Consider the following 25,119-nt stretch of genomic DNA (forward strand, 5'->3'; position numbering starts at 1 on the left):
TGCATTGTTTACACAACGTGCGTTATGCTACTTAATATGTCCGTGTGGAAACTCCTTCGGTACACCTGCGAACCGAACCGGAACCCCCGTACCGAAACGGTTCAATACAAATACCGTATTTTCCGCACTACAAGGCGCACCTAAAAACCTCCAATTTCCTCAGAAGCTGACAGTGCGCCTTATAATCTGGTGCGCCTTATATATGGAGCAATATTGAGCCACAACAGGTCTCGCAACTACGGTAAATACGCCGACTTCCTTTTCCCCCTTCTACGGCTGCTTAATGAAAATGAAGTCGGCGGCTGCTCACCGTAGTTGTGTAAACTACGGTCTTTATGTAAAGACTCCAAAATGTCTCCTATCAAGAGACACGCTTACGAGGCCGAGTTTAAAGTCAAGGCGATCAGTCACGCAGTAGAACACGGGAATAGAGCAGCAGCGAGACAATTTCACATTACCGAATCGATGGTGCAGAAGTGGAGGAAGCAACATGATGACCTGCGCCAGGTAAAGAAGACTAAACAGAGTTTCCGAGGGAACACTGTTTAATTTGGACACTGAAGAAGAAGAATTGGAAGGATTCGTGGATGAGGAATAAGTTCATGAAGTGAGCTTTACATGTTTATTTTGTGTGTTGTGTTGTGTTGTGTGACATTAACGTTTGAGCAACGTTGAGTTATTGATATATTGTTATTGCTCTGCACTATTTGGAGTGTTGCTATATTGTGATTGCACTAATATTTGATTTAGCGTAACAGTATCACTGTTTTTTACCTGTTTATTGAATCAGGGAAAAGTTCCCCTCCACTATGTGATATAAATGTTGCACTACATGTTATACCTTGCTGTAGTTAAAAGATAAACAAAACACCACGTCACCGACTTTACCTCCGGGGAAATAATAAAACAGCTGTTTATTCATTTTGGGAGTGAACAGAGTTGTCAGAACGCTGCTTTGTAATCTATTAATGAAGTTGGACTGACCTATCTGACTATTTTGTTGACATTCCCTTTAGCGCAGCGCCATCTAATGGATGCATAGGTGCGCCTTATAATCCGTTGCGCCTTATATATGAACAAAGTTTTGAAATATGCCATTCATTAAAGGTGCGCCTTACAGTGCGTAAAATACGGTACCGTTACACCCCTAATTACCACACATAAGACTGACTTGGATTTGATATCCAAACACGGGTGCTATTATCACAACATGTTTTCATCTGGCCAATTTCAATTGGATGTCTGTTAGACGGGCAGCCAGGCCACCACGGGAAGGAACAAGACCATAAACTCTGCTGTCGCTTTGGCTCAAAAGACGAGCTCCAAAACGAAAAGAAAATGGCGACCTACCCGCCGTCCCAGGATCTGATTGATAGCGGCGCTCTCTTTCAGCGTGCACTCAGCGACCACGTTGGCGCGCATCTCTTTCATGTAAAGCATGAAGGCGTTTAGCGGCTTCTTGATGTGCGGTCTTTTGGGCTCCTGCTCCTTTCTCTGTTCGTGTGGAGGCTTCCTGCAGGGCCACAGACACATGCACACGTGAGGGGAAACAACCACGGGAGGAATCATTGGACAATTATTGTTGTGCAACATCAGGGGCAAAAGTGCACTGCAAACACTGACATCTAAGTAAGATGAAATATGTCAAATGAGGGTGATATTTGCTTATTTTCTGTCTGATAAGATCATTCTTCTCACTAAGCAGATTTGATGTTAGAGTGTTTTACTTGTTTGAAGTGTTTTGCTCCTAAATGATGTCAGTAAGATATTACAGCTTGTTGCTGAGATTTGATGAGCTATATTGAGTAAAACATGCTTGAAACTAGAATATCAACTGTTGTGTCATCAACACTCACAAGTAGAAAACTACTTTTTTAAAGTCATCATTTCTTACTTCAAGCATGAACAAAAAAAAATCATGACTTTGACACAATTGTGTCTCATAATTAAAACAGATGACAGCCAAATGCTGTTTTATTTTCAATGAAACAATAGAAAATAGGTACTCATATAGTAGTACAGTTGGCACAGTACAGTAAACTGACAGTTAATATTTAAACATTTAACATGTGACATTTCTAACTATTTTGAACAGAAATAGTTCATGCACATTCAGATAAATTCTCCAAAATTACAATTAAAAAATGTTTAGCCGGGGGCCGGGCTGTATATATGCGCACTAATTGACTGAAAGAGCACGCACTTGGCGCGATGATGTCATGTTATCCATGGAAAAATGCATTTTTAGACAATATGATTTGCCTGAGCGGCTAGGAGACCCCGAGAGTAACAAGCGCTTGCCTTGTTGCCTTTCCATTAAGAACAATAAACTAGTTTTTAGTATAAGTTTGCTGGTTTCAAGAAATGTAATATCCTTATGTCAAGATAATGGCACTAGCATTTACTTCATTTAAGAATATTTTTCAACATATTGAGCAAAAAGGTCTCTTTTTTTTTTCTACCAATAAAAGTGCACTTGTTATTAGTGAGAATATACTTATTTTAAAGTATTTTTGGGTTCATTGAGGTTAGCTAATTTGACTTGTTTTGGAAAGTCTTGACAAGCCACATTTTCTTGTTCTATTGGCAGATAATTTTGCTTAGTTCAAATAAAATACCCCTCATTTTTGTATTTTTTATTCTTGTTTTTGAACACTGACTTTTTGCAGTGTGGTCATGTGGGGACTTATAGTGCATCCGGAAGTATTCACAGCGCTTTGCTGTGTTAGTCTCATTCCAAAATGAAATAAATGAATTTTTGTTCTCAAAATTCTACAGACAAAACCACATAATGACAATGGGGAAAAGGTTTATTTTGTATGTTTTTGCAAATGTATTAGAACTAAAAAAAAAAATGTATATACTATAAGTATTTGCAGCATCTGCTCAATACTTAGTTAAAAACCCATCCAACCTGACGCAGCTTGAGAGGTGCTGCGAAGAGGAAAGGACAAAATTGCCCACAGATAAATGTGCCAAGCTTGTGGCATCACATTTAAAAAGACATGAGGCTGTAATTGCTGCCAAAGGTGCATCAACAAAGTATTGAGAAAAAGCTGTAAATTATTATTATGTACACTTAAAAAAGTCAGTGTTCGAAAACAAGAATAAAAAATACAAAAATGAGGGGTATTTTATTTGAACTAAGCAAAATTATCTGCCAATAGAACAAAAAAATTTGGCTTGTCAAGACTTTCCAAAACAAGTCAAATTAGCTAACCTCAATGAACCCAAAAATACCTTAAATTAATTATATTCTCACTAATAACAACTGTACTACTATATGAGCACACATTTTCTCTCGTTTCATTGAAAATAAAACAGCAAAGTCCATTTGGCTGTCATCTGTTTTAATTATGAGATGATTTTTTTTTTCGTGCTTGAAATAAGAAATGATGACTTTAAAAAAGTAGTTTTCTACTTGTGAGTGTTGATGACACAACAGTTGATATTCTAGTTTCAAGCATGTTTTACTCAATATAGCTCATGAAATCTCAGCAACAAGCTGTAATATCTTACTGACATCATTTAGGAGCAAAACAAGTAAAACACTCTAACATCAAATCTGCTTAGTGAGAAGAATGATCTTATCAGACAGAAAATAAGCAAATATCACCCTTATTTGACATATTTCATCTTACTTAGATTTCACTTTTTGCAGTGTACAAAGTTTGTACATGTGATTTTTTTATATATTTTTTTAAAAACGTTGCTAAATAAAAAAATCCAAAAAAATTGTCAATATGAGGTATTGTCTGTTGAATTTCAAAAAAAAAAAAAAAAAGACTATTCCATTTTGGAAAAATGCTGCAACACAACAAAATGTGGAAGAAGTGATGCGCTGTGAATACTTTCCAGATGCACTGTACACCATTCATTATATCTCATTTAATTACAAGTTGCTTTGTAAGGAAATTCACAATTCCACTTGCGCATACGGAACCTAAGTACCAGGAGTTCTAAAGTACTGACTTCCCACTACACAAGTGGTCCAAACCCACATGATTGGCAAAATCCTTGACCTGCAAAAACTAGCAAACTTTCGCCAACTCAACAAGCAAATACCGTCAAGTGTCTGAGCAGCTGCACTCCAAAAACTTAGTAAAAAGCGATGAATATCAGCCATGGCTACTTCAGGGCGTTATTAGGCATGTGGTGCTATCGTCTAGGTCCAGTATGGTGGCTGGCTGAGGGAAGGAGGCAGTTCACCACCATCCTTGAGGCCATGTTAGCAGCGCTGGCTCACTTCAAAGGCTGGACTTTTGTTACTGTGCTATCCAATGACCTGAAAGCTAGTCAAAGAGGGTTTTGTGTTTGCAGCACTCACATGTGCATGATGTCCGTTTCGTGCAGGGGTTCGTGTTTGACCTGGGGGTTGACGATGGCTGGGTGGGGGATCCCTGTGGCGTGAGGACCTGGTGGTCCGGGGACCATGTGGTGGGAGAACCTGCAACACAAACACCTTGTTGAGTTGCAGCATCTGGCTTTTTAAAGTCATTGCTCAAATGACTCGCTACTCTAAACCCTCTGGCAGAACTAAAACACTTGCAAGAATATCGTGTCAGCTGCTACGCAGAGCTGGGATTGAGTATAGAGTCTCTATTTACCAGCCCCTGATCGTACAAACCTTTCCACTTACGAATCACGGGCAGAAAAAAAAGCTTTGTTGTACAAACCTTGTCTCAGTGTACGAATGTTTCATCCACCCTTTAAAGGCCTCGCAGTACAGCATCACATCCATTGAGGGCGGATCTCAGTCAGCACACAAAGTGTGCTTTTAAGTGTTTTTTAGCCTTTTTACAGCATTGTTGTAGTTTTGCTAGCTCAGTATGGGTCCAATAAAAGCAATGGACAAGCGATGTGTAGTTTGGCACATTCAGGAAGTATGCACATCATCCCCCTTTCTTCTGCTGCACACCAAGAAGATTAACCAGCAAGGTAATGTAGATGTATTTGTTATTCCTACTCATTGTAGCGACGTGGGTGTTAAAGTTGAGGAGTTTTGTGATTTCAAACTGAGTGCACTACAGCGCTAGTGACTGTGTGTGCGGCTGCAATTAACAATGACTTGTTTTGGCTTTGTTATCAAATAGAAACCTCCTTGTTATGGTTGTTTGATATAGTATTGTATAACGCTTTACATTGTGTACATGTTCAAAGTGTACAAACTTGAACTAAAATGTGGACTTTTTTTGAGGCTGAAACCCATTGTTCATATTTGTGTACAGCTCCACTAATGGACATTGGAGTGTTACTTTCAAAGGCAAAATTAAAGTATTGCTATAAACATAATAGACTTTATTGTATTATATGTATAGTACATGTTTTAAAAAGAAAAAAGCATAAAACACCAGCAGAATTTGAGATATTACAAGTCAAAGTGATGAAGCTTAGTGTTATGCTCATGACTTGGTGTAACTAAACATTACCCTATAAGATGAAGGCAATTGCATTTTATTGATATTTGAAATGTATTCAATGTTTATGAATGAATATTTAAATATACTAAATGTAAAAAAGGGAATAAATATTCAAAATAATCTAGTTTGGTTACGCCATCATGGGCGCAACACAAGCTTGTAAAAGTTTCAACTACAATTATAAATAAGATGTCAAAAGCAAACTGAAATCAAATACGCAGACACAGCTTAAAGATTGATCAATACCTATTTCAATTTAGTAATACATAAATATGATGGTTTATCAAAATATAAAAGAAATATACCTGAATAGAACGCTCATGATGGTTACACCAAAAAGTAACGCTATGAATCGCGTTTTTCCAAGTTTTTGGGGCATTTTTATGCTATTTTAAATGGTCAAACTAATGCATATTATATATGGGAGAGTCATATTTATTTTGATTGTTACATTTTGAAGTACATTTGTGCAGGTGGGTGCGAATGTAGCCATTACACATTTACATTGTTTCTCATTACAGCAACTTGCTGCAATATATAAACATTTATATTTTACAAACCCTGTTTAAAAAACAATTACATTCGTAAATCAAAATATTCCTGTTTTCCTCGGCTTGCGAAAGCGCCATTTTTAAATCCGCCATAACAATATCAACAATGGAGCAAATTGAAAATGCCTCACACGGAAGAAACGTGCAAATATGAGCACCTATGTGATTGATATAAGACAGTATATTGTGATTATTCACTACAGTACTAGTAGAAAGGAAGCTAAATAGCTAGCTGGAGTTGCTCACTCTCAGGGAAACGCTGCCCCGAGAATTTAGGCAGAGAGCTGCAAGTCACAGCCCCATTTGAAGAAGTCTCTACGCCAGTGGTTCACAAGTACCACCTCAGAAAACACTTACCAGCACAACGAGCAACATTACAATACAGGCAGACGTTTTACAGTATTTAACAAGTATACTTCATATATTTGGCCACTGTGACATTACACACAGTTTGAACAGTAAAACCGTGTTTGAATATTTCAATAAAAAACACTAATTACTTAAGTGATTCTTTGGCGTACCACTAGATGGAGCCCCGCGTACCACTACTGGCATGCGTACCACTACATGGAGCCCCTGGCATGCGTACCACTACTGGCATGCGTACCACTACATGGAGCCCCTGATATGCGTACCACTACTGGCATGCGTACCACTACATGGAGCCCCTGGCATGCGTACCACTACTGGCATGCGTACCACTACATGGAGCCCCTGATATGCGTACCACTACTGGCATGCGTACCACTACATGGAGCCCCTGGCATGCGTACCACTACTGGCATGCGTACCACTACATGGAGCCCCTGGCATGCGTACCACTACATGGAGCCCCTGGCATGCGTACCACTACTGGCATGCGTACCACTACATGGAGCCCCTGGCATGCGTACCACTACTGGCATGCGTACCACTACATGGAGCCCCTGGCATGTGTACCACTACTGGCATGCGTACCACTACATGGAGCCCCTGACATGCGTACCACTACTGGCATGCGTACCACAGTTTGAGAATCCCTGCTCTACTCTGCAGCATTATGAAGCCTCAACTCACCATCCCAGCGGCGGTGTGATCTGTCCGACTCCTCCAGGGGACAGTGAGTAGAAGTTGGACATGTCGGGTCCGGGGTGATGCCTTGACATTCCTAGCCCAACAACATAGAGCAAACACAAACATTATGATTATAAAACTATTATTGTAGAGCGAGCTGTTTGAAGAGTTGAGGTGGATCTCATTTGAACAATTTTTTTTGCCTGAGGCAGTTGACTATAAAACATTTGTAATTGCTCACCCCTGCTTTAAAGGCCTACTGAAAGCCACTACTAGCGACCACGCAGTCTGATAGTTGATATATCAATGATGAAATCTTAACATTGCAACACATGCCAATACGGCCGGGTTAACTTATAAAGTGACATTTTACATTTCCCGCTAAACTTCCGCTTGAAAACGTCTATGTATGATGACGTATGCGCGTGACGTCAATAGTTAAACGGAAGTATTCAGACACCATTGAATCCAATACAAAAAAGCTCTGTTTTCATCTCACAATTCCACAGTATTCTGGACATCTGTGTTGGTGAATCTTTTGCAATTTGTTTAATGAACAATGAAGACTGCAAAGAAGAAAGCTGTAGGTGGGATCGGTGTATTAGCGGCTGGCTGCAGCAACACAACCAGGAGGACTTTGACTTGGATAGCAGACCCGCTAGCCGCCGACGCTAGCCGCCGACCACACGGATGATTGGGTGAGGTCCTTCGTCCTTCCGTCGATCGCTGGAACGCAGGTGAGCACGGGTGTTGATGAGCAGATGAGGGCTGGCTGGCGTAGGTGGAGCGCTAATGTCTTTATCATAGCTCAGTGAGGTCCTGTTGCTAAGTTAGCTTCAATGGCGTCGTTAGCAACAGCATTGTTAAGCTTCGCCAAGCTGGAAAGTATTAACCGTGTATTTACATGTCCATGGTTTAATAGTATTGTTGATCTTCTGTCTATCCTTCCAGTCAGGGGTTTATTTCTTTTGTTTCTATATGCAGTTAAGCACGATGCTATCACGTTAGCTCCGTAGCTAAAGAGCTTTGCCGATGTATTGTCGTGGAGATAAAAGTCACTGTGAATGTCCATTTCGGGTTCTCGACTCTCATTTTCAAGAGGATATAGTATCCCAGGTGGTTTAAAATACAAATCCGTGATCCACAATAGAAAAAGGAGAGAGTGTGGAATCCAATGAGCCAGCTTGTACCTAAGTTACAGTCAGAGCGAAAAAAGATACGTCCTGTACTGCACTCTAGTCCTTCACTCTCACGTTCCTCATCCACAAATTTTTCATCCTCGCTCAAATTAATGGGGTAATCGTCGCTTTCTCGGTCCGAATCTCTCTCGCTCCATTGTAAACAACGGGGAATTGTGAGGAATACTAGCTCCTGTGACGTCACGCTACTTCCGCTACAGGCAAGGCTTTTTTTTATCAGCGAGCAAAAGTTGCGAACTTTATCGTCGATGTTCTCTACTAAATCCTTTCAGCAAAAATATGGCAATATCGCGAAATGATCAAGTATGACACATAGAATGGATCCACTATCCCCGTTTGAATAAAAAAACATTCATTTCAGTAGGCCTTTAAGTGCATGCAACACAAATGCCTGCAGATGTTGCAAAGAGTGAGCGCTCTACCTCTTGTAGCCCATAACAACACACGCATATGACAGCTAGCGAGGATGCAAACTTATCAACTTCATTTTCATTTATCGTTCGGTTAATTGACTTATGGAATATTGGCCCACTGAGACATGGACATATGGAATATTGGGCCAGGTCTAACACTGAGACATGGACATATGGAATATTGGCCCACTGAGACATGGACATATGGAATATTGGCCCACTGAGACATGGACATATGGAATATTGGGCCAGGTCTAACACTGAGACATGGACATATGGAATATTGGCCCACTGAGACATGGACATATGGAATATTGGCCCACTGAGACATGGACATATGGAATATTGGGCCAGGTCTAACACTGAGACATGGACATATGGAATATTGGGCCAGGTCTAACACTGAGACATGGACATATGGAATATTGGCCCACTGAGACATGGACATATGGAATATTGGCCCACTGAGACATGGACATATGGAATATTGGGCCAGGTCTAACACTGAGACATGGACATATGGAATATTGGCCCACTGAGACATGGACATATGGAATATTGGGCCAGGTCTAACACTGAGACATGGACATATGGAATATTGGGCCACTGAGACATGGACATATGGAATATTGGGCCAGGTCTAACACTGAGACATGGACATATGGAATATTGGCCCACTGAGACATGGACATATGGAATATTGGGCCACTGAGACATGGACATATGGAATATTGGCCCACTGAGACATGGACATATGGAATATTGGCCCACTGAGACATGGACATATGGAATATTGGGCCACTGAGACATGGACATATGGAATATTGGGCCAGGTCTAACACTGAGACATGGACATATGGAATATTGGGCCACTGAGACATGGACTTATGGAATATTGGGCCACTGAGACATGGACATATGGAATATTGGGCCACTGAGACATGGACATATGGAATATAGGCCCACTGAGACATGGACATACACACTGACACACGGACTAAGAGGGCAAATGCCTCCAGATTAGCAGCATGGTTTAATCCCTGATGGAGCTTTTTTTTCCTACATGCGTGGTCTGAAAGGGCCTTGGTCCTCAAAGAAGCTGTGTGAGCGAGGGGCTTATATTTCCAAAGCCGATGTTGCGGCGCTGGATCCATGGCGCGCATAGCACTACCCCCTGCCCACTAATCCAGCCCTACCCCCCTCTTAGAGCCCTCCTGAGGGCAGAAGAGGAGGCGGCGAGGGGTGAGGGCAGCGGGGGAGAAGGAGTGACGCAGTGTGTTAACCTTGTCACTCACACCCCTAAGGTGGCTAATGATCCCCCCCCCCCCCCCTCGCACGTTCTCGTTGACACCCGGCAACACTTCGCTACACTCGCATTTCCTGTCAAAACAACATGACCCCAAATACATTCAAATCAGCATGGCTGTGTTGTAGTTAGCAATACAAGGTTTTACATGGAAATGTTCAAAGGTTATATCCCGCCCACGCATATTAGCTCTCCTAATAAGAAAATGCATGATTGTTGGGACGGCGTGGCGAAGTTGGTAGAGTGGCTGTACCAGCAATCGGAGGGTTGCTTGTTACTGGGGTTCAATCCCCACCTTCTACCTTCCTAGTCACGTCCGTTGTGTCCTTGGGCAAGACACTTCACCCTTGCTCCTGATGGCTGCTGGTTAGCGCCTTGCATGGCAGCTCCCTCCATCAGTGTGTGAATGTGTGTGTGAATGTGGAAATAGTGTCAAAGCTCTTTGAGTACCTTGAAGGTAGAAAAGCGCTATACAAGTAGAACCCATTTATCATTTATATTTATCATTCTTCATAATTAACGAGCACATCAAAGTGTGAGCTCGCTGAGGAGGGCCAAGACGCAATCACAAGATCAGTGTTTAAGAAAAGCATATAGTACATATTAGGGCTGTAACGCTACACAAAAATGTCGGTTCGGTACGTACCTCGGTTTAGAGGTCACGGTTCTGTTCATTTTCGGTACAGTAAGAAAACAACAAAATGTAAATTTTTGGGTTATTTATTTACCAAATTTGTAAAATCTTCCACCAAAAATATTTTTCTTAGTGTAATATTTGATGTGAAGTAATGGGAACCTTGGATAGGTCAATAATTCATAATAACATTGATTTTGATTCAATATTATGTTTTGAGCAATGACCGTTTGAAAGAAAAAAAACAGCTTTCTTTTATTGCAACTTTTTCTTAATTACATTTCACCTTTAAGCTTTTTTATTTCACTTTTGTTATGTTTTTGTTTATTTGAATAGTATTTTTAGAATGAGCCTTTAAAACATTAGCTGTGGGCCGCAAATGGCCTCCGGGGCACACTTTTGACACCCCTGCTATAGATAATAACAAATTAAATGTGATAAATCTATGGATAAAAAGCAGAGCCTGGCGACGCATGCACGTTTATCATAACTCTCTCTCTCTCTCTGTCTCTGCCCCTCCCTCACCAATGCTGCTGTTTGTTTTGTTTTTAACCCCTTCTTAACCCTGAACGTACATTGAAAATACACACAACACTAACTCCAAATGCCAGACATTTGAGGCATTTAAGAAAGTCCGCCCTGACAGCTCCGCAAAAGAGGACATGTCCGGTGAAAAGAGGACGTATGGTCAGTCTATCCTAGCCCGTTAGCTGCTAGCATGCCGTGTGTTGTGCCTCGGTGTGCATTGTTTACACAACGTGCGTTACGCTACTTAATATGTCCGTGTGGAAACTCCTTCGGTACACCTCCGAACCGAACCGGAACCCCCGTAGCGAAACAGTTCAATACAAATACACGTACCGTTACACCCCTACTACATATACACGTACCAGGATGTATTAGTGTCACAAAAGAAGAGGACAAAAATGGCGAATTCATTAAAAAAAAAAAAAAAGTTTACTATGAGAATGGACTTACAAAGTCATAACAGAAAAAAACAAAAGTGGCCAGAATGAAGTCGTAATATAGCAAGAAATATATGCGAATAAAGTTGTAATGTTGCAAGAATAAAGTTGTAATTTTACAAGATATACATTGGAGTGTTACAAAAATAAAATCGGAATTTAGGGGTAAAAAAGGATAATTTCCTCCCGAAAATGTATGTTCTGAAAGTGTTATAGCGAAAAGTTGTGATGTTGAGTGAATTAGGGTAAGTCCTAATATTGTGAGAAAGAGAAGTTGTAACATTACTAGACTCAAATTGTACTTTTTGAGAAGACAGTAGTAATGTGGCAGCTGGAATAATGTCATGTTTGCTAGAGAAACATTTTATTGAGTTGAGTTTGAGTTTATTTGGAACATGCAAGCGTACAACATGATACATCACAATTTCCACTTTCTCTTTTCAACGTGTTCGAAAAGGAGTAGGAAGAAGCAGAGCTTATTTAATCCTACCCCTTTTCTTTAACATAACAGTTCACCTTCTGTTCTCAATTTATTCACAATATACTCCATAAGTAATCACAATAAGAATAAATAAATAAATAATAATTGGTGAAGTAAGTCATATTTCATATGATGAGATAAGTAAGATTATTTTGAGAATGAAAGAATGGATGGATGAAATAAATTCAGAATGTTTATCATGGTTCTTCTTCTTTGTACTTTGTAAACACTTTAAGTTTGAAGAGTTTCTTGAAGTGGATCATATTAGTACATTGTTGGATTGCTTTGCTTAATCCATTCCATCATTTAATTCCACATACTGATGTACTGAAGGTCTTAAGTGTTGTACGTGCATACAAATGTTTTAAATTACATTTTTCTCGAAGATGATATGTCTCCTCTTTTTTTGAGAAGAATTGTTGTATATTCTTGGGTAGCAGGTTATAGTTTGCTTTGTGTATAATTTTAGCTGTTTGCAAATTCACTATGTCATGGAATTTCAGTATTTTTGATTCAATAAATAAAGGATTTGTATGTTCTCTATATTCAACATTATGTATTATTCTAACTGATCTTTTTTGTAACACCGTTACAAGAGAAGTTGTAACATTACTAGACTCAAATTTTATTTTTTGAGAAGACAGTAGTAATGTGGCAGCTGGAATAATGCCATGTTTTCTAGAGAAACATTTTATTGTTCTTAGAATAAAGTCGTTACATTACAAGAATCAAGTCCACATTTTAAGAGGGGAAAAAGTAGTAATAAATAAAGTCCTAATTTTGCAAGAACAAGGTCGTATTATGACAATAAACATTTTTGTTAAGTCGTGTACTTGCCAGAAATACAATTTAAATGATTCATCATAATATTATCATTAATTATTAAAATATTATGATATTTATGATGAGATGAATAATACTGAGTAAAATAAGAATGAAGTTGTATTTGTTGAAAAAAAGCAGGTAATCACACACTATATAAGATGATTGAACGTGTAATACGGAAGGCTTCAAGTGCTGCTCTCGTGCACTTGTCACAAACTTCAGGCCTATTTCAAAAACTGTACAGCGTGACAACACATTTGTCTGTCTGCAACTACTTCCTGCCTCCAGAATGTGTCTGATTCCTCTGACATATGTGGAGCACACTTTCTTTATACGTCTTGCTGCCTTCATCTTGCGCCCGCCGCTGTGTTCTCCGTTCCACATTGTTATTTATAGCCGGTCCCTCCAAACCCCTGTGCCCCCCATCCTCATTTTCATCATCGCCTACATCCTCGTCTGATCACTTTCCTGCTTTTCAAGTGGCAGCCGCAGGAGAAGAAATCATTTTTAAAAAGGACCAAATGAAAGAAAAAGAAAACGCTACGGCGGGCTCGTGCCACAGACTCCAGCTGTGCGAGGCTGCGGAATGGCGAGCAGCGCTTCTGCAGCTGTCAGCAGTGGCTTGATGCTGCTACGGAGGGGGAGGGGAGGGAGAGGGAAGGGAGAGGGAAGGGAGAGGGAAGGGAGAGGGAAGGGAGAGGGAAGGGAGAGGGAAGGGAGAGGGAAGGGAGAGGGAAGCTCAGCTCAGCGCAACGTCCCACAGGCAGCTTCAAATGAGTTCAAGTTTGGAGCAGAAATGAAGGGAGAGATGTGACAGTTTTGCAGACAGGGACGCCAAATTACACTCAGGTTTTATTTATATCCACTTCAGCCTATAACCTTGAACAGTATAAAGGGAGGAAGCACGTTTAGAGCAGCTACTGACCCCTAAAAAGACATCATTATCAGGTTATTCATTTGGTAGTATATCAGTGCTAATTACCCTATCTTTCGGGTTATATGTCGCAGTTTTTTTCATAGTTTGGCCGACTTATACTCAGGAGCGACTTATGTGTGAAATGATTAACACATTAGCGTAAAATATCCAATAATATTATTGATCTCATTCCCGTAAGAGACGAGGCAAATGTCAGCAATTGTCACACAAACACGTCAACCAATAAAACTCTGGCGGGGGCGGGTCATAGCAGAAGTGCATTGTGGGTGATGGGATGCTACCTGCTACTACGTCCGTAGCTATAAAAATGTATCATTTCAACACTGGCGGTAACTTATAAAAACTGAGAAGGGCTGAACAAAAATGGCAGCGAAAAGGAAATTCCAAGCTGGACGTAGTGAAATATGCAGCAGAAAACAGCAAGAGGAAGCAGCACATTGTCTACTTTTGGAGTTGGCAGAGTTGTTGACAAGCGACACAGAGGAAGAAGATGTCATGGCATTTAGCCATTAGGAGTGACAGTAAACGTATAGCATGTTCTATATGTTATAGTTATTTGAATGACTCTTACCATAATATGTGAGGTTAACATAGCAGTTGGTTATTTATGCCTCATATAACGTACACTTATTCAGCCTGTTGTTCACTATTCTTTACACATTTTAAATTGCCTTTCAAATGTCTATTCTTGCTGTTGGCTTTTAGCAAATACATTTCCCCAAAAAATGCGACTTATACTCCAGTGCGACTTATATATGTTTTTGTCCTTCTTTATTATGCATTTTCGGCCGGTGCGACTTATACTCCGGAGCGACGTATAATCCGAAAAATACAGTAATATAGCTATTGTTAGGTGGTAACTAGGGATGATGTTTGATAAGGAATTATCGAGTTTGAGCCTATTATCGAATCCTCTTATCGAACCGATTCCTTATGGATTCTCTTATGGAGTCCAGATAGGTTGTTGCATATGGGAAAAAACACACAATATTTGGTTTAACAAAAGCTCACTTTTATTATATAAGAAAAAAATAAAATCTAATAAATAAATAAATATTGACTGTTACCCACCTAAAAAAATAAAATAAAATAAATAAATATTGACTGTTGTTACCCAAAGTATATTAAGTGGGATTTTTCAGAGAAACAAATATATACAGTAACACAAAAACAAGCTGTCTCTGTGATCACTATAGGTGTATAAATAATAATATAGTGTTAAATAAAATCAGTCCCTTGGGCACAAAACTGAAAATAATACAGCTCTCCAAAAAGTGCACTTCTGCTGCTATTTGACATAACTGTTTGTTATGATGCTTTGACATTTTTGCACTTTATTTCTTTATTGAAAGAACATTCTATGAAGAGAAAAGTTGTTTGCAAATGTGGTTACAATGCTAAAAAATGAAAAGTTAAAGCTAAAAAAAGAAATACACTTTATTGAGTTAACATTATTTCTTTATGGGGGAAAGATGTTATGAGCTAGGGAATATAACAACTACACTACCCAGCATGCAACGGGAGTTACGAGCATGCGCGGTAGCCCCGAAAAGTGTTGCATGTTGCCACGCTGTGAAAGTAAACGTCAAGAAGTCAGCCAACACGCCTCGTCTGCATTATTTATAATTAGACAGACAACACATCTACAGTGTGATTTTGTAACGTTTACAAGGAAAGAAAAACTAAAGTTAAAAAAGGGAGATATGTTGTATATATATGTATGTGCTGCGGTGTCATATATGTTGTATATATATGTATGTGCTGCAGTGTTGTATATATATATGTATGTGCTGCAGTGTTGTATATATATGTATGTGCTGCGGTGTTGTATATATATGTATGTGCTGCAGTGTTGTATATATATGTATGTGCTGCAGTGTTGTATATATATGTATGTGCTGCAGTGTTGTATATATATGTATGTGCTGCAGTGTTGTATATATATGTATGTGCTGCAGTGTTGTATATATATGTATGTGCTGCAGTGTTGTATATATATATGTATGTGCTGCAGTGTTGTATATATATGTATGTGCTGCAGTGTTGTATATATATGTATGTGCTGCAGTGTTGTATATATATGTATGTGCTGCAGTGTTGTATATATATGTATGTGCTGCAGTGTTGTATATATATGTATGTGCTGCGGTGTTGTATATATATGTATGTGCTGCAGTGTTGTATATATATGTATGTGCTGCAGTGTTGTATATATATGTATGTGCTGCAGTGTTGTATATATATGTATGTGCTGCGGTGTTGTATATATATGTATGTGCTGCAGTGTTGTATATATATGTATGTGCTGCGGTGTTGTATATATATGTATGTGCTGCAGTGTTGTATATATATGTATGTGCTGCGGTGTTGTATATATATGTATGTGCTGCAGTGTTGTATATATATGTATGTGCTGCGGTTGTTTTAGGAAGGTTGCGACAGCTGCCTGGTTGCTATGTTTGCGGTTGGTGGTAAAAGTGTTGGTCATGTGTTTGTAGTCTGCTAAAATCTCTCAGTAAAGTTATTGGATGGATTATAGCTTTTGTTTTGAACTTTATTACACCTTGGAGCGCTTTTTCCCGTCCATTGTTTTCCTGCTTTGGCTATCTGCGCCTAATGACTGAGCTACGTGACGTCATTTCTTGTGATGTCCAACGGAGCATTTCTGGTCGGGACGGGATTCAAATAAAGAATCAACTCTTTTCCTTTACTATAGTGGTCTCGATAACGGGTACCGGTTCTCAAAAAGGGATTCGAGTCCGAGGACTCTGTTCTTTTCTTATCAAACAACCGGGAAAACCGGTTTTGAGTATCATCCCTAGTGGTAACTATCGTATGTATCCACTGGGGTTGGTGCTCACTGCTTCTGAAAGTGAGTGTCCCTATGCCATTGCACCTTCACGTTTACCTGCTGGATGGTTGCTGTTGGTGCTCTGGCCACTGACGCTCGTGCTGGAAGCCAATCATTATTGTTGTTGCTGTCATCATGGGACTATTACTGTTACTGATACGGCTGCTGTTGTGCCCATTGTTTTGTTGTCCCTCCACTCTGTCTCTCTATATCAGTGGTTCTTAACCTTGTTGGAGGTACCGAACCCCACCGGTTTCATATGCGCATTCACCCAACCCTTCTTTAGTGAAAAATATATTTTTATTTTTATTTTTCCAATTCAAGGCAAAGTTATATGTTTTTTTACTGGTGCACTTGATGAAGCGTGCATGAACATCACCTCGCTCAAAGAACAAAACCAGCACAGTGCATGATCTCACAACAAATGACACACCTGCAAACCAGTGTGACTTCTGCTGTTGCCTTTGAGAGACCAGTTCACATATGCAAGTGCCACTCTCATGTCATTTGAAATGAGAAATGATTAAATAAAATCATGTCTTTATTTTCACAGCAAAGTCTGTTCCTTTTCTTAATTTTCCACCTAGACATACAATACTAGTACACAGCTCATGAAAAACAATATTTGTTGTTATTGTCATTGTAAGTGGGCCAAAACACTTAGATGAGAAAATAATCTCATGGAAATGACTGCTGTCATTTGATTATAATAATAAAACATTTCATTTGTTATTTAGTCAGGTTTGGGACAGCTGTGCTCACATGTGCTCCACTGAATGCTCAAGGAGTTTTTGCGTTTGTTCACGCATATGGAAAATTAGAGGGAACATTGTTTGAGGGTATCCATAATACGCCGATAGGGAGAAGTTTTTATTTACACAATGAGTCGGGTGTGTCTTGACCTCCGCCGAACCCCTGAAGCCGACTCACCCAACCCCTAGGGTTCGATCGAACCCAGGTTAAGAACCACTGCTCTATATTAACCCAACTGGTTGAGTCATATGGCCACGCCATAGCCTGTTCCAAGTTTGCCAAGTGCTTGCTCATGTGTGGTTCAGTTGATTCTGGGTGTGCAAAGTGCCTTAAAGGCCTACTGAAAGCCACTACTAGCGACCACGCAGTCTGATAGTTTATATATCAATGATGAAATCTTAACATTATAACACATGCCAATACGGCCGGGTTAACTTATAAAGTGACATTTTAAATTTGCCGCTAAACTTCCGGTTCGAAACGCCTCTGAGGATGACGTATGCGTGTGACGTAGCCCGGGGAACACGGGTATGCCTTCCACATTGAAGCCAATACGAAAAAGCTCTGTTTTCATTTCATAATTCCACAGTATTCTGGACATCTGTGTTCGTGAATCTGTTGCAATCATGTTCATTGCATTATGGAGAAGGAAGCTGAGCAAGCAAAGAAGAAAGTTGTCGGTGCGAAATGGACGTATTTTTCGAACGTAGTCAGCAACAACAGTACACAGCCGGCGCGTCTTTGTTTACATTCCCGAAAGATGCAGTCAAGATGGAAGAACTCGGATAACAGAGACTCTAACCAGGAGGACTTTTGACTTCGATACACAGACGCCTGTAGAGAACTGGGACAACACAGACTCTTACCAGGATTACTTTGATTTGGATGACAAAGACGCAGACGTGCTACTGTGAGTATGCAGCTTTGGCTTCTAAACATTTGATCGCTTGACCGTATGTGCGCAACTTTTTTTTGCGTATGTACGTAACTTTTTAAAAATATATAAGCTTTATGAACCTTGGGTTAGGTGAACGGTCTTTTGGGCTGAGTGATTGTGTGTGTTGATCAGTTGTTTGAATTGTATTGGCGTGTTCTATGGAGCTAGGAGCTAGCAGAGGAGCTAGGAGCTAGCATAACAAACACGCAGGTGTTTTTATGCAGGATTAATTTGTGTCATATTAAATATAAGCCTGGTTGTGTTGTGGCTAATAGAGTATATATATGTCTTGTGTTTATTTACTGTTGTAGTCATTCCCAGCTGAATATCAGGTCACCCCCGGCTCTCACAGCATCTTCCCTATCTGAATAGCTTCAACTCCCCACTAGTCCTTCACTTACACTTTACTCATCCACAAATCTTTCATCCTCGCTCAAATTAATGGGGAAATTGTCGCTTTCTCGGTCCGAATCTCTCTCACTTCATGCGGCCATCATTGTAAACAATAGGGAACTTTGCGTATATGTTCAACTGACTACGTCACGCTACTTCCGGTGGGGGCAAGCCTTTTTTTTATCAGATACCAAAAGTTGCAATCTTTATCGTCGTTGTTCTCTACTAAATCCTTTCAGCAAAAATATGGCAATATCGCGAAATGATCAAGTATGACACATAGAATAGATCTGCTATCCCCGTTTAAATACAAAAAATTCATTTCAGTAGGCCTTTAAGATCATCAAATTGACTGCTTTGAGGATCTTTTGTGCCATTGTATGATTTAAATCTTGTGGCTAACAGTTTAGGAAAGGCCTGATCCTTTTCCAGCATGACTGTGTTCCCAGCCCAAGATCCATCACACCACACTTGATGTGGCAAAACTTCCAAAGAACCCTAACCTCAACACCCCTCAACACCTTTGGGATGACTGTGATTACCCACAATTTTCTGTAAAAGTGTACATCATCATGTTTCACCTTGTTGTTTGGCATCCTGGGGGTGATGGCCGGAATGGGAACCCGGAGCGAAGTGCTCGTCGCTGTACGTAATCAGCGGGGTGAGCGGATGGACTGCATGGGACGGCTGCACCACAGGTACTTTGTTGGACTGTGGAGGAGAAGATACAACAATGTGAGATTAAAACCAGTGATGACATCATACTAATATACGATGTGTTGTGGCTCGTGCAGGGCGGGTGGTCCGCCAGCCTCCTTAAAAGAGGGGGGAAAAAAAGGATCAGCACAACAATTTGTCTTCTCTTCGCCGCAAACTTTGTTGCGTCAGCAGGACTGCAAGTCTTGTTTCCCTGAAGAATGGAAGAGGAAAAAAACAAGTGAAAAAGGAAGGAGACTCACGAGGGGAGAGCAAGAGCAGAGGTCTTTTAGACCGGAGATCAAAGGCAGTCATTAGCTGGCGAATAAGGGGCAGTTCATTACAGAGCAAAGAGGTGGAGATGAGGTGGGGGAGGCTTGGGAGTGAGCGAGAGAGAGACACGGGCCACGGTCTGTGCCGCTGACTCATAGACCTGCCTTCTGACAGCTAAAATAGACCAAGACAAAAAGTTGTGTTTGAGCCCTACCCAGAACAGCAAAGAGCTCTTAGATGCTTCAGCAGCAATGAACACATGGTAACATTTAGCCACGCTAAATGTTTTGTTCCCAAATGGGGCCCAGACCTGCAGCCATGGCATCGCCGACTAATCACACAGACGCACGAACATCCAATCAGAGATACTTGTTGTAAAAATATGACATAATAACGTCTTGCCGTGCTGTTGGGATGGAGCGCCAAGGTGACATTCCTAAGTGCTAGCTAGCCTAAGCTCAACACACATTTGGACTGGAGTATGTGCAGACTGGCACGGCACTCAAGGCGAGACCCCCCACCTTCTGGGAACGCCTTCGAGCAGAGAACACAAAGTGGTGTGCCATGTTACTGGGACCGCCGTCCTCCAGAATTCAATGACGGACATCCGTACAGGTGAGCAAGGTTGTTGGACCCAAAGACGACAGTCTAATCTCTTAGTCTGGGAATTTACAGAGGGTCCAGGGTTTTATTAGCACGACCCCGGAGGAGGGCGGCTGGGACACGCCCTCACCAGGGCTGAATTTTAGCATTCTCACATAATATTACTTGACGCCTAGCCACTCACGTTTGTAAACCCGGGGAAAATAAGATAAGAAGTCGCTGTATTGTCGTATTCAGCTTGTTATAAATAAATGATAAATGGGTTCTACTTGTATAGCGCTTTTCTACCTTCAAGGTACTCAAAGCGCTTTGACACTATTTCCACATTCACACACACATTCACACACTGATGGCGGGAGCTGCCATGCAAGGCGCTAACCAGCAGCCATCAGGAGCAAGGGTGAAGTGTCTTGCCCAAGGACACAACGGACGTGACTAGGATGGTAGAAGCTGGGGATTGAACCCCAGTAACCAGCAACCCTCCGATTGCTGGCACAGCCACTCTACCAACTTTGCCACGCCGTCCCCTTTACCGTATTTTTCGGACTATAAGTGGCAGTTTTTTTCATAGTTTGGCCGGGGGTGCGACTTATACTCAGGAGTGACTTATGTGTGAAATGGTGAACACATTAGCGTAAAATATGAAATAATATTATTGATGTCATTGACGTAAGAGACTAGACGTATAAGATTTCATGGGATTTAGCCATTAGGAGTGACAGATTGTTTGGTAAACGTATAGCATGTTCTATATGTTATAGTTATTTGAATGACTCTTACCATAATATGTTACGTTAACATAGCAGTTGGCTATTTATGCCTCATATAACGTACACTTATTCAGCCTGTTGTTCACTATTCTTTAGACATTTTAAATTGCCTTTCAAATGTCTATTCTTGCTGTTGGCTTTTAGCAAATACATTTCCCCAAAAAATGCGACTTATACTCCAGTGCGACTTATATATGTTTTTTTCCTTCTTCATTATGCATTTTCGGCAGGTGCGACTTATACTCCGGAGCGACTTATACTCCGAAAAATACGGTAAGTAACTTATAGTTACTTTTCACAGTAACACATTACTTTTTGGTTTAAGTAACTGAGTTACTTTTGAAATAAAGTAACTAGTAACTGTAACTAGTTACTGGTTTTCAGTAAGTAACCCAACACTGGTTATTATACAGGTTACGGAACGTAAATTAAGTATTGTTGGCAGTTTCTGAATGCATTTTTAAAGTGATTTGGAGGCAAAATGGATTGTTCCCATTAGCTGCATTGCTAGCCACCTAGAACGAGACCATTTTTACATGTTAAAATGCACACAAAAAAAAAATTAATAGTCTGCCATAAGTATTGTTAACGATAGGCAAAATTTTTAAAAAAAAGCGCAGTTCCCCTTTAGGGTAAGGCGACAACTTGACCCAGGAACGGATTTCAGTTCCTATTTCTTCCTACAGGTAAAATTGCTACAAAATCCAAATGAACTTAAACAACAGACTATGTCAACTTGTACAAGACATTTAAGGATGTTTTCCAACCTAACATCCTTCTAACCAGAGTGCATTTGAACACACCACCCTGACAATCATGTCAAACTGCATCGACACTTTTTATCACTCAAGTCATCTCCCAAACTGTTCAGCATCAGGGAGGCCGCCCTTGTTGTAAAGAAGCAATAATAGGCTCGGGGATTTTCTTTCCATTCATATTTTCCGCGAGAGAAAGAGAGTGCAGAGGAAGGCTGGGATTGAAAAGAAAAACATTGAATTTGGAATTTCATATGGAGCCCTTTTAGAAGCCGCCCTCAGATGTGGTTTTTAAGAGAAAATTCATTGTGCGGAACTGAAGCTGGCAAGGAGCCTCTGCTTGCGGGAGACGTTCCAGAATGTTGCAGCACGGGCACAGCCAGACACTTGGCATGCAGCCTCAATTTGGACTGGGGAAGGAAATGGGACGTTTCATTGCTCTTTTTTGACAACGTGCCTAAGTCTGATCTTGGGATTCCATCACCAGCAGTCACTTCAGTGACTGTATGTGTTCATGCGGTTCTTTCTCCTTCCTGTTTTACTGCTTCTCTTCCCCCCTTCCTCTCAACTGCCCAGCTTTTCTACTCAATTACGCCACTTCTGCTGAGTGGCGTAAAGGGGGAGGGTAAAAAAAAAAACGGGGAAAGCGGGAATTTTATAATAATCGCTTCCCACTTCTGTAATTTATATGCAATGAGGACTCCTCACGCCTGAAGCCACGATGGAGTATGCAGAGAGCTGGAGAGGTGAATGGCGGCATAAACGTTCCCATGCTGCAGCAGGTGAATGGCGGCATAAACGTTCCCATGCTGCAGCAGGTGAATGGCGGCATAAACGTTCCCATGCTGCAGCAGGTGAATGGCGGCATAAACGTTCCCATGCTGCAGCAGGTGAATGGCGGCATAAACGTTCCCATGCTGCAGCAGACTGTCGCTTTGGCTGCCGTTTTAAGCTTGGAATTGCAAACATTTTGGTTTTACATCTGTGAATTTAGTGTTTGCAATAATTACTACTGAGCAGTTTGTAGGCATGTGGGTAACCTAGGGGTGTAACGGTACACAAAAATGTCGGTTCGGTACGTACCTCGGTTTAGAGGTCACGGTTCGGTTCATTTTCGGTACAGTAAGAAAACAACAAAATGTAAATTTTTTGGTTATTTATTTACCAAATTTGTAAAATCTTCCACCAAAAATATTTTTCTTAGTGTAATATTTGATGTGAAGTAATGGGAACCTTGGATAGGTCAATAATTCATCATAACATTGATTTTGATTCAATATTATGTTTTGAGCAATGACAGTTTGAAAGAAAAAAAACCAGCTTTGTTTTATTAGTCAACATTGCAACTTTTTCTAAATGACATTTAACCTTTAAGCTTTTTTATTTCACTTTTGTTATGTTTTTGTTCATTTGAATAGTATTTTTAGAATGAGCCTTTAAAACATTAGCTGTGGGCCGCAAATGGCCTCCGGGGCACACTTTTGACACCCCTGCTATAGATAATAAAAAATTAAAAGTGATAAATCTATGGATAAAAAGCAGAGCCTGGCGACGCATGCGCGTTTATCATAACTCTCTCTCTCTCTCTCTGTCTCTGCCCCTCCCTCACCAATGCTGCTGTTTGTTTTGTTTTTAACCCCTTCTTAACCCTGAACGTACATTGAAAATACACGCAACCCTAACTCCAAATGCCGGACATTTGAGGCATTTAAGAAACTCCGCCCTGACAGCTCCGCAAAAGAGGACATGTCCGGTGAAAAGAGGACGTATGGTCAGTCTATCCTAGCCCGTTAGCTGCTAGCATGCCGTGTGTTGTGCCTCGGTGTGCATTGTTTACACAACGTGTGTTACGCTACTTAATATGTCCGTGTGGAAATTTGTTCGGTACACCTCCGAACCGAACCGGAACCCCCGTACCGAAACGGTTGAATACAAATACACGTACCGTTACACCCCTAGTGTAACCTTCTTTACATTATCGGCTACTATTGGCCTGGTGTGCACATGCTCAGTGGCCTTGTAGTCAGAGTGTCCGCCCTGAGATCGGTACTGGCCGAGTCAGACCAAAGACTGGCACTTTGATGCTGGCACTCAGCATCAAGGGTTGGAATTGCGGGTTAAATCATCAAAATGATTCCCGAGCGCGGCCACCGCTGCTGCTCACTGCTCCCCTCACCTCCCAGGGGGTGGAACAAGGGGATGGGTCAAATGCAGAGGTTAATTTCCCCACACCTAGTGTGTGTGTGACTATCAGTGGTACTTGAACTTTTTTTAACTTTATTACACTCCTTTGTGCTGGTCTGCATGAATGGGGATAATTTTCACTACATTGTTTGTACGTAATATTTGTAGGTAATTGTGTGGATACATTTTTACTTATAAATTAGTAAGCTGGTCCAAGAAAAAATGTAAACTTAAAGCGGTCAGTTGCATAATCGATTCACATCTTAATCATTCCGATTTCAAATCGAGTCATAACTTTCAAAAATCTATTTAAATAAACAATTCTTAAACAGACATTATTTTTAGGCCATATCCCCGTTTACTCACTGAGCTTTTGTAACCTGTTTTGATCAGGATGTATTATATTTTCTATAATAAATCAAATATTGTGAGAATCGGTTTAAATAGGAAAATGTGTTCTGAATGTAATCATCAAGAATCGGAATGGAATCGTGAGTTTTTGTTGTCACATTCACATTCCTAGTAAGATCCATCTTGATTTGACAGCATTTGTGACATATTAAAGGAGAACTGCATAGTTTTTAAATGTTGCTATAATTTACAATCCTTATGAGATACAAGAACACTTCTTTTTTGTTTTAATGCATTCTAACTCGGAAATAAATGTAATCTTCCTTGCGTCTATAAAACCCACTTCAAAAAACATCCAAAAAGCGCCAAAAATACTCCATTTACCTTTCGTGACCTGATTATTAACCAAGTATTAGTGATATTGTTATTATAAGCGTTAACATTAAGGACCTACATTCAGCGGTGCATTGATCAGAGAGAGGTAACTTCCTTATATTGACATCATCAGGTGGTGAGCTGCTTTCTCGCCTCTGAGCTCGAGAAAGTTTATTGTAAATGAATGTATCATGCCTCTCACCTTGATGTGGACAGAAACTAAGAAGTTGGTACACTTTGACAGCCAACTTAAACCCAGAAATAGCGAAAAAGACACTCGAAAGACGCTGGTTTGCACCCACCCCATTTTTTTAACCCTTCACAAGGATTATGAGTCATGCTTCATCTAAACAGGAATATATCAACACTAACAGCCAGCATCCCAGTGACAGCA

General features: G+C 40.5%; 1 protein-coding gene and 1 long non-coding RNA gene across 10 annotated transcripts in view; one reads left to right on the forward strand and one right to left on the reverse strand.

The window, feature by feature from the left end:
- Window positions 1-25,119, reverse strand: part of LOC133639584 (lymphoid enhancer-binding factor 1-like) — a 222,460-nt gene that overhangs the window by 10,148 nt on the left and 187,193 nt on the right. For all 9 annotated transcript variants that reach the window (XM_062033020.1, XM_062033017.1, XM_062033018.1 and 6 more), the window contains 4 exons: window positions 19,300-19,429; window positions 7,028-7,118; window positions 4,328-4,447; window positions 1,351-1,513 (listed from right to left, as the gene is read on the reverse strand). In XM_062033020.1, the coding sequence (XP_061889004.1) occupies window positions 1,351-1,513; window positions 4,328-4,447; window positions 7,028-7,118; window positions 19,300-19,429 (504 nt within the window). The remainder of the gene's footprint in view (window positions 1-1,350; window positions 1,514-4,327; window positions 4,448-7,027; window positions 7,119-19,299; window positions 19,430-25,119) is intronic.
- Window positions 7,555-25,119, forward strand: part of LOC133639587 (uncharacterized) — a 57,370-nt gene continuing 39,805 nt past the window's right edge. The window contains exons 1-2 of the long non-coding RNA XR_009823821.1: window positions 7,555-7,761; window positions 21,291-21,333. This is a non-coding gene — a long non-coding RNA (uncharacterized LOC133639587). The remainder of the gene's footprint in view (window positions 7,762-21,290; window positions 21,334-25,119) is intronic.

This window comes from Entelurus aequoreus, linkage group LG22, assembly GCF_033978785.1.
Source record: "Entelurus aequoreus isolate RoL-2023_Sb linkage group LG22, RoL_Eaeq_v1.1, whole genome shotgun sequence".
NCBI lineage: Eukaryota > Metazoa > Chordata > Actinopteri > Syngnathiformes > Syngnathidae > Entelurus > Entelurus aequoreus.